Genomic DNA, 13,246 nt, shown 5'->3' on the forward strand with positions numbered 1-13,246 from the left:
TAGAATTTCCAACGCAATACAGTAATACCTCGGGTTAAGAACTTATCGTTTTTTTCATTCTATAAGACACACTTTTTCCCTCCTAAAAAGTAAGGGGAAAGGTGTGTGTGTTTTATGGAGCGGCTATCCCAGAAGCCAGAACAGCGAGATGGATCGATGTGCAGGACTCCCTCTTGCTGTTCTAGCTTCTGGCTTATCTGCGTGAAGCCTCTTCAGGGCATGGGGAGCCTTCATCCCGCTGCCCTGAGGAGGCTTGCCCCACCTCCTGGCAGTGGCGTAGCGTGGGTTGTCAGCACCCGGGCCAAGGCAAGTAATTTGCGCCCCCTAACCTGTGGATTTGCGCCCCTTAACCCTACCCCCCAGATGTTGCGCCCGGTGCAGCCGGCCCCCCCTGCACCCCCCACGCTACGCCACTGCCTCCTGGAAAAGCCCCCAAGAGCCGCGCTCCCTTTAAAGAGCCTCACGGAGCATGTGTGAGGCTCATGGGGGCTTTTCTCCGAGGAGGGAGAAGGGCAGCCCGGCAGTGACAGGCTCTGCTCAGCACTCCCTTTAAAGAATATTTTTTTCGTGTATTCCCCCCTCTAAAAACTAGGTGCATCTTATGGTCAGGTGCATCTTATGGAGCGAAAAATACGGTAATTCATTCTGGAGCTCTGTTCTTAACCTGAAACTGTTCTTAACCTGAGGTACCACTTTAGCTAATGGAGCCTCCTGCTGCCGCAGCACAATTTCTGTTCTCATCCTGAAGCAAAGTTCTTAACCCAAGGTACTATTTCTAGGTTAGCGGAGTCTGCAACCTGAAGCGTCTGTGACCTGAAGCGTCTGTAACCCGAGGTACCACTGTACATGAATTAATTTTTTAAAAAACTTGAATTGAAATCACAAAGCAACTGTTAGGAACCATGTATATCATTGCCCGGGGTAATGTATTTATAATCCATTACAATTTCTTTTATGATTAGAACCAAGTTTATTGGCTGCCACTGCAAATTTAGGTAGCAATTGCATGAAGTACAGCTATTTATCAGCTTGAAGTTCAATTGTCCCTTCCTGAGGAAATTGATCTGGATGCAGTTGAAGAATGGGTGACAATTTCCCCCCATCTGGGCTCCCAATATAAAGGACAGAGCAGCAAACAATGTGTAAGGTCTTCAGTCTAATTGCACCCAAATATACATTTCCATCCTATAACTGAGATTCCAAGGAATCGCCCATCCAGATAGTCTTGAGGTGTGACTGGTCTACCTTGCAAGGCAGTTGTGAAAGGGAGGACTAAACAGTCTTACCTTACCTCAACCCTCTTAAGATTGCTCCATATTATTATTCTGGTCGTGTGACTGAAACTCAGAAATAATAGTGTGGCAACTTTCTAATGCATGGTTTGGTTTCTTAGCCTCCTTGGATTAAAATCCAAATAAATAAACCTTTCCCCCCTTTTCCTTTTCCTTTTCTTGCTAAAGTGGCTATTGTACAAATGTACAACAGCTTGGCTGTGAGAAATCTTTATGCAATCAAACAGCCTGTTCAGGCCAATGGCATATAGCCTTAAAAATAGACAATGAAAAGACCTGGTCGAAACACACCAGGGCTTTGTGCCAATAAGGCTGTTGGCAATTTCCTATATGTGGGTTTGGGTTTTTTTGCTTTTGTTGCCCCCCCCCACCCCGAATATACGGATATAATGAACTAGCAACAGCCCCCTGCTGTGAAAGTCATTTGACGTGGGTCAGAAGTAAATTCTTTGAAGACGGAAGTTGTTTTGATCCTGGGAGAAGAAACGAACAGTTGCAAGTACGGCAGTGGAAAGATTTTTTTTTAAAAAAACCCATCCATTTTGAAGGTTACCACGTTAAGCCAGCTTCCCTAGATTTCCTGTTTAGCACAGACGATAACTGCTGGAAGTTTGGGTGCAACTCGGCTTGCAGAAAGGGGTTTGCATGGGGCTTAAGGGTAAGGGGCCTGCAGATTCCCAGACTACCCTTGCTCTTTCAACCTCTGTGCTGACTTCCTTCTATCCTTTGAAATTTAGACTAAGACCAGAGTCCTTTCCAACTCTACAATTATTTGATTCTATCCTGTTTGCAACTTCTTCCTCCTCCTCCTCACACTTTCTCACAAGGGCAATCTTGTCCAATCCCCCTGCAATGCAGGAATCTTTTGCCCAAGGTGGGGCTTGAACCCGTGGCCGTGAGGTTAAGTCTCATCCTCTACCCACTGGGTCTTTTCATCATAGAGGGGACGACTGTTACCGGAGGGGTGGGCAACTTCAAAACTCCTCCTCCATTTTTTCTGGCTCTTTATCTTTATCCTTCGTGCTGAATTCTCCATCCAAAGCCTTTGTGCTGGCAACGGACAGAATCTCATATTCGGAGCAACCTAGGCAGCTGCCTTGAACTATCCAACCATTGCTCCAGCTGGCCCAGCACTGTCTGCACTGACTGGCAGCAGCTCTTGATGGTTTCAGGCAGGGAGCCGCAGGCGATTGAATAAGGGACCATCTGCATGTGAGGTTGGTACTTATCACCAAGCAGAGGTTGCAATGTGCAACGAAGATTCTTTCTCTGCAAAGGAAGGACTTTGCAGCCAACTCTCTAGGAGAGCAAACACTCTTTGGTGCCTTCTTAGCAGAGCTGTCCAGATCTGCTACTCTGTGAATGGATTGTCTGCTCCACCCCATCCCTCAATAATGATTATTTTAAGAACTTCCATTTCCTGGTATTTTATTTTTTTTAATAGAATCGGTGTTTGTTTTCATTTCGAAATATCCATTGTTTTTACTTCCAGCCAGCACACAGGGATTCGTCAGAGTTGCTTGCCATTGGGCCAAGTCCTTTTCCTGATCCGTCACCCCCAAACCCTCCCAGATTTGTTTCTCGGTTTTAACGTTTCGGAGCCTTGGGGGAAGCTAGGTGGGAAGCAAAGACCTCGGTGGACCGCCTTGCGCGACCTGACATTCTGCACATCTAAAACCAGGTTGGCTTCGGTCACGGAAACCAGGAAGACTTGCCAGCTGTGGCCAGCACCTGTTGGAACGGGTAGGGTGGAAGGCCGGAAGGCCAAGAGTAGGTGGAGCCAGAGCCACAGATGGGTGGAACCCAATGGCAGAGGAAGGGGGTGCAGGGGTGCAGTCTGCCCTGGGTGTCATCACTGAGGGGGGTGACAAAATTTAAGGGTGTTTTTTTTAATTGGGCTCACAAAACTTTTTAGGAGTGACATGGTGACTTTGGTGCCTGCAGGTTCAGTGCTTCCTGAAATGGAAGACTTGCGTCTACCTACTGCCTTTCCCTCAGCTGCCCTACAGCTGAGGGGGAGGCAGACGAGGGGATCCAAGCAATGGGGAGGCTCACCCCACCCTCATGGGCAGGGCAGCTGACCCCACCCCCGGCTGCAGGACATGCCCCTGCGCCAGGCACCCGAGCGGCTAGCTACGCCGCTGGTGGAGCCAACGGATTCTGTTTGTGTCTCCATCCTCCCTGCTGAATTCTACGAGGCAGCACTGAGGCTAAGGAGGAAGGAGGTGGAAGCCAGACCATCCCCTGAGAGGTTGTGAGTATGGAGGCAGGCAGGCGGGAACTGGCTGAGATTGGTGGGGCAGTTCTCCCCATTGCTCCAGTGAATCAGTCTCTATTGGCTAATACATCCTGGTGGTATTGCATCCCTGGCAAAATGGGGCAGCCTTTGATGTCGGTTGTGTGTTTTCTCTTACAAAGGCTTGCCAGTGGGGGCTGCACAGCTCCCAGGTAGTGGTACCTCAGGTTACAGACGCTTCAGGTTACAGACTCCGCTAACCAAGTAATAGTACCTCAGGTTAAGAACTTTGCTTCAGGATGAGAACAGAAATTGCACGGTGGTGGCATGGCGGCAGTGGGAGGCCCCATTAGCTAAAGTGGTGCTTCAGGTTAAGAACACTTTCAGGTTAAGAACGGACCTCCAGAACGAAAAAAGGGACAGCCCATTTTCCCATGCCAGATCACAGCAGCCGTTTTGGGCATCACAGCCTTGCTCTCCCACATGCCGTGCTCTTTTTGGGGGGTCGTGATTTTTCGCAGCACACAAAAATGTGCTTTTTTGGGGTCACTGTACAAGATTTTCCTGGGGAAAGTGCCTTTTCGGGTTGAAAAAGTGCAGCATGGGTCACATAATTCGCCTGGGAGTGCATCCTGGAAGTCACACATTCCTGTTTTGGGTCTTGAAAAGTTGGACGGCATGAGCGTGGCTGAGGGCAGAAGGGGCAGCCCATGTTTGCCCAGCAGCGTGTGCACACATGCGTGCAGAGAGCAGAGAGCTTTGTGTATACATTGCAACTTTCATACTTTGCAGCCCTGCATGGTTGCTTGGTGTTGTTGTCGCTGCCGTCAGTGAGCCTCTTGTATATGTTGCAGCTGGTGCACAGTGTAGAGGGAAGTGAGGGGCAGATGGGGCTCATCAGCCTGGGAAAGTAGCCCATCTAGGAGAAGGAAAACTCTGATCCTAAACCTCCGCTGCCCTGCAGGGTGTCTTCAGAAGAAAAAGCTAAGGTGTGAACCCTACACAAATCTGGAGTGGAATCCCTAAGGCGGTTGGATGGTGCCTTGCACGCCTCCTTCCAGCAACTCCTGCAGCCAAGCTGGTACCAAACATCTTGCTCTGCTCTCCTTTGCAAGACCAAGAGCTGGGGTCTTGTCATCTGTACAGCCCAGGACCTCCATACACACTACCATGGCTTGCTCCACGGAGAGGTCACTTTGAAGCCACTAACTTAGCCGTTGACTTCATCCCCAGAGGCACACTACATTGTCTCTTGTGAAAGGCGTATGCCAACAACAAAAAACATAGGTTTAGGAGTATCAGGTCCCACAGGCTGATGCAAGTGTCTAGATTTAATACAACCCAAGGCTATTTTTCATCTTCTTCTTTGAAATACAAAATTGTAATTGTTTTAATTCAGACCATGGGACAACTTTGTAATTATAGACCATGGTTTCCCCTCTCTGTATGTTTCATTTCTGACTTAGTAAATATCCTATATTCTTTACTGGCGATTGTGACAACTTACCCTTTTTTTTTTTGTTATTTCATTTCTCCCCCCCCCCCAACTTGTTTGTTGTTGTTGTTAAAATTCAATACAAAATATTGGGGAGGGGGAAGAAAGGTGAATACTATATCAAAGCTAATAATAATAATAACGTCTCAGCCAGCCGCTGTGATCTGCCCAGTTGTGATTGGGAAGAAAGAGATAGTTTTAGTTTGCAGAGGGGAAAGGAGGCAGGGGTGGAGACCCCTTTGTACCCTCCCTCTTGCTCCCTCTGGCCTGTATCTCACAGGGCCAAGTATCTGCCTGCATTTGCATGGGCAGGTCAATGAAAAAATGCTGGGAACACGGCATGGCAGAGCTGGCAAAGGGAACAATGTGGCGCAAGTCGAAATTCTTGGGAAGACGGGGCAAAGCAACATCTATAGTGGTGTGCCTGTATGGACTTGCAAAGACAGCAGCTGTCTGTTGTTTTGCAAGTGTGAGATGCATATGCACAGCTGGGCAGATTTTAATGTGGCTGTAAGCAGATCCAAGAAGGGTAGTTATGCCTCCCCATTTGCCATCAGCGGTTGATCCAAGAAAGGTCCTCCTCCTCCTCCTCCTCCTCCTCCTCCTCCTCCTCCTCCTCCTCCTCTTCTTCTTCTTCTTCTTCTTCTTCTTCTTCTTCTTCTTCTCCCCCCCCCCTCCTCCTTGACCTCTTCCTCTTCATTAATTGTGTGTAGCACTCTACATCTGAAGATCACAAACACATTTCCTTCATTCTGTGCAGGTATTTTATTTTCAGTATAAACAGGACTCCGTTTTTGCATCTATGCACACACACAGAGAGAGAAAGATAGAGAGAGAGAATGCAAAGGCTCCTGTTTCCAAGAAGGAGGGGGGGTGTTCTGATCTCTCCACCACTTTTGATTGTTCTCTGAGATGAGGAGGGGAGGGAAAAGGGAAAACCAGGACATTCCCGGATCAAATCAGAAATTGGGGTAGCTTCTGTAATTCCAGGACTGTCGCTGGAAAACTGGGACACTAATAAATTGGAATGATGTGTGGATAGGCTGGTAGAAATCCCCCAATGTTGCATCAGTCACATATTGCAGGATACACCTGTAAAAAGTAAAAGAATACAGGCCAGGTATTTGTTCCCACCACTGCTGACCTGTCGAGGGGGTTGTCTCTTTGGCCTCCCCTCTTCCAGTTTCCGGGAAGCAGACCGGAAGTCGCCAAAGGCTTTGCCATCAGGAATGGAGAACTACCGAGTCTTCAACGACTTGTGGGAGAAGACTGACGCAGCCTCTGTTGCGAGCAAGCCCTCTTCGGACAAGGACCCGGTAGGTGTTGAAAAACAGGGTAAGGAGGGTGGAAGTGGGCCTCATCTGTTCTCACACAGGGGCAAAGTAGAAGCATAGCCTTTGAGATATGAGGTTCATTGGCAGCTAACACCCTTGTCGGGTCCCCTAGCCCTACCATTAGGCAGAGTGAGGTGATTGCCTCGGGCGGCATATGCTGGGAGGTGGTGGTGTCCCTCAGTTCTTCCTCCTGAGTATTCTGACCATACTCTTCTGTTGGGAAAGAGAGCTTGCCCTCCACCTGTATAACCACCCTGCTGATCTCCCTCAATGGCAGTGCAGTGCTTCATTGCCAGTACTGAAGCAGGATTTGCTACTTTCTGAATAGGGGTGTGCACGCGCCATTTTGCCTCAGGCAGCAAAATATATTGGGCCATTAATAGCAACAAACATAATGGTTTTGTTTTGTTGTTTTTTAAGTCAAAGAATGAAATATCTTAAGGATTCCATGACAACCCACCAAGGGTTCTTTTTCCTTGCCTTCTGATTGCAGATTTTTGGCCACTTTTTGCCATCACATGACCAAAGTAGGCTCCAACAGCATGAGGGCTAGGAACTTGACCTCTAAAACTTGACCTCTCAGAAATTCCAAGAAGAGCCTATCGTGCTTAAAAGCTCCTTAAAAGCTTTGATAGTTTAAAGTGATACAATACTGCATTAAATGTATAGTGCAGACGGGAGTTAAGTTTCTCAGTTTTTCCAATCTTAAATTCAGTCCTCCACATTTCTTCAGCAATTTGCATTTAAAAAACAAGACACCTCATCCCAATCAATCTGCATTGCAGTGCATTTTTCTGCTAGTAAACACATTTTGTAGGCAGCTTTGACTAATTTGCAAGCAATTTTCTCCAACATAATGTGTGTGCATGTGTGATGTTCTCATTAATGTGTTCTGGTTTATGCAGATTTCTCCCTAACAAATGCATTTTTGAACACCATGTTTGGTTGGAGAACTGTGTTGCAAAATTCGGCGAAGTGCAGCTTTCAAAGGACAACTGTGTTTCAGTTTGCGGATTGCAAATTAGTTCATTTCCCATTAAAATACAAACCAAATCAAATTTCCCCTTGTCGTTGCTTATAGCAGCAGCTGGAGGCCCAGAGGTTCCCAGTCCCTGAAGCAGGCAAACCTTTTATCTGATCCAGCAGGACTCTCCTAATAAACGCTTGCCGTGATCTGAGCAATGCTACCAAATTCCAGTTGTCACACCCGCCAGTACAAAGCTTCTTATTTCGTGTCAGGAGGAATTTGAGCAGGCGGAGGTGGAAGGGGGGAGAAGCAGGACTTTGTTTGACCCTGCCTGTCCCCTCAAGGTGGCCTCATGTTCTTCCTATAGGCTTGAGAATGAGTTTCCCAGGCCCTGTAGTGAGTTCCTGCTTAGGAAAAGAGCTCTTAAAGAAGCAGGACACCATTTCCAAGGGAGGCTTCTTGCAGATATCTCCTGGCTGGGCGATGCATTGTAACTGTAAGGCTGTCGTCATGCCGAAGTTCATGTGGCTGCCAGTAGGGGGCCACGGCAACTCCAGATGTAGTGATAGACAAGCAAGCCGGCGAGCAAGCTAGCAGGGGGGCAGTGGTCCAGGTGGGTAGTTAGGTGCTAGGAGGTGCTTCAGTTTGCAAAGTGCTCTCTGAAGCACTTCCCAACCCTGCTTGCTGGTTTGATGGGCTAGGAGGTGAGGGGAGATTTGGGCCTGCTGTGAAATGGGTAGGTGAGGGAGTGGATAAGATGCAAAGAGAGGAGAGGTTGGTGATGTGTAACCTGCCCATCTGACTGGGTTGTCCCAGCCACTCTGGGCGGCTTCCAGCAGATAGGTAAAGGGTAAAGGGACCCCTGACCATTAGGTCCAGTTGTGGATGACTCTGGGGTTGCGGCGCTCATCTCGCTTTATTGGCTGAGGGAGCCGGCATACAGCTTCTGGGTCATGTGGCCAGCATGACTAAGCCGCTTCTGGCAAACCAGAGCAGTGCACAGAAACGCCGTTTACCTTCCCACCAGAGCGGTACTTATTTATCTACTTGCACTTTGACGCGTTTTCAAACTGCTAGGTTGGCAGGAGCAGGGACCGAGCAATGGGAGCTCACCCCGTCGTGGGGATTCGAACCGCCGACCTTCTGATCGACAAGTCCCAGACTCTGTGGTTTAACCCACAGCGCCACCCACGTCCCTTCCAGCAGATATAAAAGCATAATAAAACATCAAACATTTAAAACTTCCCTATATGGGGCTGCCTTCAGATGTCTTCTAAAATTCAGGTAGTTTATTTCCTTGACACCTGATGGGAGGGTGTTCCACAGGGAGGGCATCGCTACCGAGAAAGCCCTCTGCCTTGTTCCCCTTTTTGCAGTGAGGGAACCGCTGGAAGACCCTCAGTATCTGGGCTGAACGATGGAATAATAATAATAGTTTTAGAAATGTGGAGGACTGAGGACTGGGGCAACGAGAAGCTGAGAGAAGTCACATTTGATAGATTCTTCCTTCCCTAATGAGAGATAGATAGATAATTTATTACTGTCAGAGACCAGCTTATAAAACACCCTTGGGGGGTACAATCCCAGAAGGAAAACAAACATTTAAAACAATGTACAACAATAAATTTAAAATTTATAAATGTGATAAGCGTATAGACACTTAAAACTTTAAGATAAGCTACCACAGAGAGTCCTTAGTGAATTTCTTGGCATTTCCAGGTAGGGCTGGGAGGGACACCCTGTCTAAAATCCTAGAGAGATGCTGCCAGTCAGTGTAGACACCATTGGGCTGGATGGTCTAAGGCAGTTTCCTAGGTTCCTTTTGCAAAAGAACCTCAGCTGCTTTCCAAGCCAAGGCTGGCTGGTGTTTCCTCCTTCTTGACAACTGCGTGTTGTGCAAACAGTGTTTGATGGATGGCGTGGAAAAGCTTTGTGTGGTCTCCTCCCACCCCCCTGCCTCAGCTCTGCCCTTGTTTCCTTTTGTGGGCTGTTTCTGGGCTTTCCCTGCCAACTTAGTGTCCTTATTGTATGCAGGATCATGATGGATTAGCTTCTATTGTTACCACGTAAGCACAAAGCGCAGCAGTGGCAGCGGCAGCAGTATCCCCTGCGGCCAGAGCTGGAACAGCATTCTGGCAGCCGGTTTGGAAGTCAAGTTAAGCTTCCCGACTTCAAAATCCTCAGGACGGAACCGCTTTTCCCAACAGCGTCAATTTTCCCAGGACAGTGGCAGGGGGAAGCTTCAAAACCTTAACTGCATTCTGCTTTCCTGATCCTGTTTCCTGACTGCAGATATTTTCAGGGCACTCCATAACTATTTTTAAAGTTTATTTTTTTAAAAAAAAAAGTTGGGAGATGCAACCTGGACTGTCCTGCTTCATGGCATCTCAGCCTTTGAAGAAATATGTTGATTTGTATGCCATAATAAATCTGCTAATTACTTGCAGTGTGGCAAGGCTCTTTGGTGCAGTAGACCTATGTAGTAAAAAAATCTTTTGACTTGGGAAATGTTTAACTCTGTCATCCATAGCTTCTTCTTTCGAATTCTTCCTTTTAACGTTGTCTTTCTACTTGCCACGCCCCAGTGGCAGGCAGGGCCATGGGCAAAAGTGAGCAGGGCAAAGGATGCAATGGGTGCACCGTTGTAGAGTAGGCTAATTTCTACACATGCTCTCAAACACCCATATCTCTCCTCCATCCAGGAAAACCAAAGGCGTTGTCAGAGTTGAAGGACACAAGGCAGTCTGGCCAAAAACATTCAAGGAAGGTGTGAAGCCAGACTGGGGAGGGTGTGGCCTGGAGAGAAGGGGAGTGGCCTGGGAAGAGTTCCAAGGGCATTTTAGAGAGGCCTGAAGGCATAGCTGTCAAGTGTCCCTTATTTGAAGGGACAGTCCCTTATTCCAGCGCCATGTCCCACTGCTGTCCCTTATTGATGGATGTCCCTTAAATGTCCCTTAAATGATGTCCCTTAAATTTCAAAGGAAACAGCTCCTCTCCCTCCCTCCCTGCCGGCCAGGGAGGAGGAAGGCTCCAACTGTGTTGCTTGGCTGTGTTGCTCACTCAATAAGAAGTCTAAGAACAACTGGGGGTGGAGCTTGCATGCCTTGTGTGTGGCTAGTTAATGCTGGCTGAGGGGGTTTTTGGATGCTGCAACCTTTGCAGTGCAAAGCCAGGGCGGGGAGCCATCTTAAGTTGAGGCTGCATAGGCCTTGTGGTGCATGTGATTCAGATTCTATCCAGTTGAACCTCTGGTTACAAAGTTGGTTGGACAGTGTTCTTGAAGCTACCCAGCAGGAGTTTGACCAGACTGCAGGAGGACAGGAAGACTGGAGTGCCTGGAACAGGGGAGGCTGCAGTTCCCTTATTTTGGCTGCTGGTCCCTTATTTTCAAGGCTGCTGGTCCCTTATTTTCAAATCTGTAAGTTGACAGCTATGCCTGAAGGGTCAAACGAAAGCACAACCCCAAAACCCAGCATTTGTAGTATGAAAAGCTACGGGATTTTCGCAGGAAGTTTTCAGGACTTGCACAGATTGGAAGTGAAGCGGTATGTCTGCCCCCAAACCTTTGCAGGCAGAAATGTTACAATATCAGGTATAACTCCCTCAATATGAGTGCAAATCATCGTAAATGCACAATAAAGTTGGTTCCAGAGAGAGAGAGAGAGAGAGAGAGAGAGAGAGAGAGAGAGAGAGAGAGGTTGTGCTTTTTGGGAAAGTATAGAACCCTATGGCAGGCCCCTTAGTGTTCTAGGCAATGTCAGCTGAGCAAGACTGAATCTCTCATGCCTTGTCTTTCAGTGGTTGGGATTTCTCGCTGCTAAGCGCTATAAAACTCTCTGTTGCAGGCTTAGTTTCTCTCCACGTTGAGGGCTGCTAAAATCCTTCCCTCCCCTTAAGCCGTTATTAAGCTCCCCCTAGCCTGGAAACCCAGGCTGCTTTCTTTTCCATCCTCCTTTAACCATGTCGTTCCACAGAACTCCCCTGGCTCCCAGATCCAGGGTCTCCATTCTCCACTCCTAGGGCTGGCCAACCACAAATGTTCAACTTGGTGGGGAAGAAAATAAGCCTCCCTCCAGGATTTTTTAAAAAAACCCTCTAATATTCTTTCCTTAAATGAAGCAGAGATCACAAAAGCTTTCAGCTTCCTTACCCTGAGGATAGTTCCTTCCAGGTTGCCTCAGTGAGGACTAGAAACCTTGCTGCTGCAACAAAATGAAACGAACAACCTGCATGGCTTCTAATCCCAAATTTCAGAATGATCCTAGGTCTGTGTATGTTGTAGACCAGGGGTGGGGAAACCCTGAGGGCCAAATGTGGCCCTCCAAATCTCTCTGCCTAGCCCTTCCCAGGACAAACATACCCCTAAATCTCCCTGAGTGCTTTAGTCAGGCTGGGAAGTGTCCTTGAACTCTGAAAATGCCTCTTGCTGCCGTACGTAAGGTGAAATTTACATTTGCTGCTCCGCCCACTTTTGCCTCTGCCCCCCCCCACTATTTGCATGTGGCCCCAGAAGTCTGTGCAGAAGGGGCCACAGCCCTTTGGTTGAGAAAGCTTCCCTTACCCCTGAAGTCTTTTATTTAAAAAGGGGGGGGGAGTTGCATTTAGTTTGCTCAATTTGTTATGGATTTGTTAAAATTTTGGAAAATCAATTAAAAAAAAATGTTTTTAAGGTAGTAACCTACCTTGCAGGACTGTTGTGAAGATGAAACATGGAAAAGGTTTGTACATGTTTAAACTGCTAGTTTGCCCTTGTGCCTCTGATGGTTTCAGTCACAGTTTTTTGTTTCTGTATGTTTTGCAAGTCAGCATCTCTTGTTCTCTTGTTTCTCATGACTGTACTTGCCTGTTTGTATCTCATTGCAAATATCCATATAACCAGCTATAATATTTATTCCTCTGAATGTAATATTCCATTGCCAGCCTTGGTCTGGTTTGGTTTTCATGTGTTTGTCTCATGAAGTTCTATTTTGTTATTGGGGCTATAGGGATAATATTCAATAAAAAATACTTTCCAGAGAGAGAAAGAGAGCTGCCCTACTCCTGTTGTAGACCTTGAGAGCCAACCACCACTATGAGCTGGGCCAGGAAAGAAGAAACTGGCATATTGGGAATCGGGATTCCACAGAGGAAGCTGCAATCTTAAGGACTAGAAACCTGAAGCGACGAAAGCAGTATTCTCAGGAAGCCAAACTCTGGCACTTGAGTTCCAAGCTTGAGAAACAAAGTTGGAGGACAGACAAGGACATGCACATGAGCCTCTTTCCAATGGGATGGATGTTTGTGGCCTAATACTGTGTTCTTGTTCTTTCGCTCTCTGCCCCATGCCCACCCAGATCCCGCCCTCGGGCCGGCAGTCACCAACAAAGAATGTGGCGAATGGAAGCCCCTCCAAGTGCCCACGCTTTGCTAAAGTGCGGAACTGGGAGACCGGATCGGTGCTCAACGACACTTTGCACCTGAAGAGTACCATGGTAAGTGAGGCTGGCATTTCCCAATATGTTTGGGGAGGGGTTTCTGCTAATGATTCCTCCTATGTTGTTCAAATAAGTGCCTGCGCTTTGGAACTCCCTCCCATTGAAATCAGGCCAGGCGCCTTTGCTGTTTTCAGCACTTGATTTGGGGGAGGGGAGGTTTAGGCAAGTCTGTGTTTTCCTGCGTAATTTTATTTTCTAATGTACAGTGGTACCTCTGGTTACAAACTTAATTCGTTCTGGAAATCCGTTCTTAACCTGAAACCGTTCTTAACCTGAGGTACCACTTTAGCTAATGGGGCCTCCTGCTGCAATTTCTGTTCTCATCCTGAGGTAAAGTTCTTAACCCGAGGTACTATTTCTGGGTTAGCGGAGTCTGTAACCCAAAGTGTTTGTAACCCGAGGTGTTTGTAACCCGAGGTACCACTGTATATATATTTAAAACGGCTGT

General features: G+C 47.5%; 1 protein-coding gene across 6 annotated transcripts in view; it reads left to right on the plus strand.

Moving 5' to 3' along the window:
• The window catches only part of NOS1 (nitric oxide synthase 1), a gene marked incomplete at its 3' end in the record, with an annotated part of 180,453 nt that overhangs the window by 123,537 nt on the left and 43,670 nt on the right, over positions 1-13,246 (plus strand). For 4 of the 6 annotated variants that reach the window (XM_082202877.1, XM_082202878.1, XM_082202876.1 and 1 more), the window contains exons 3-4: positions 6,207-6,339; positions 12,658-12,795. In XM_082202877.1, the coding sequence (XP_082059003.1) occupies positions 6,207-6,339; positions 12,658-12,795 (271 nt within the window). Of the gene's footprint in view, positions 1-2,903; positions 2,974-5,673; positions 5,784-6,206; positions 6,340-12,657; positions 12,796-13,246 lie in introns of those variants that run through there. The other 2 variants (XM_082202881.1, XM_082202880.1) reach the window with 2 other exon arrangements.

Source organism: Podarcis vaucheri, assembly GCF_965113315.1.
Source record: "Podarcis vaucheri genome assembly, chromosome: 16".
Classification (NCBI taxonomy): domain Eukaryota; kingdom Metazoa; phylum Chordata; class Lepidosauria; order Squamata; family Lacertidae; genus Podarcis; species Podarcis vaucheri.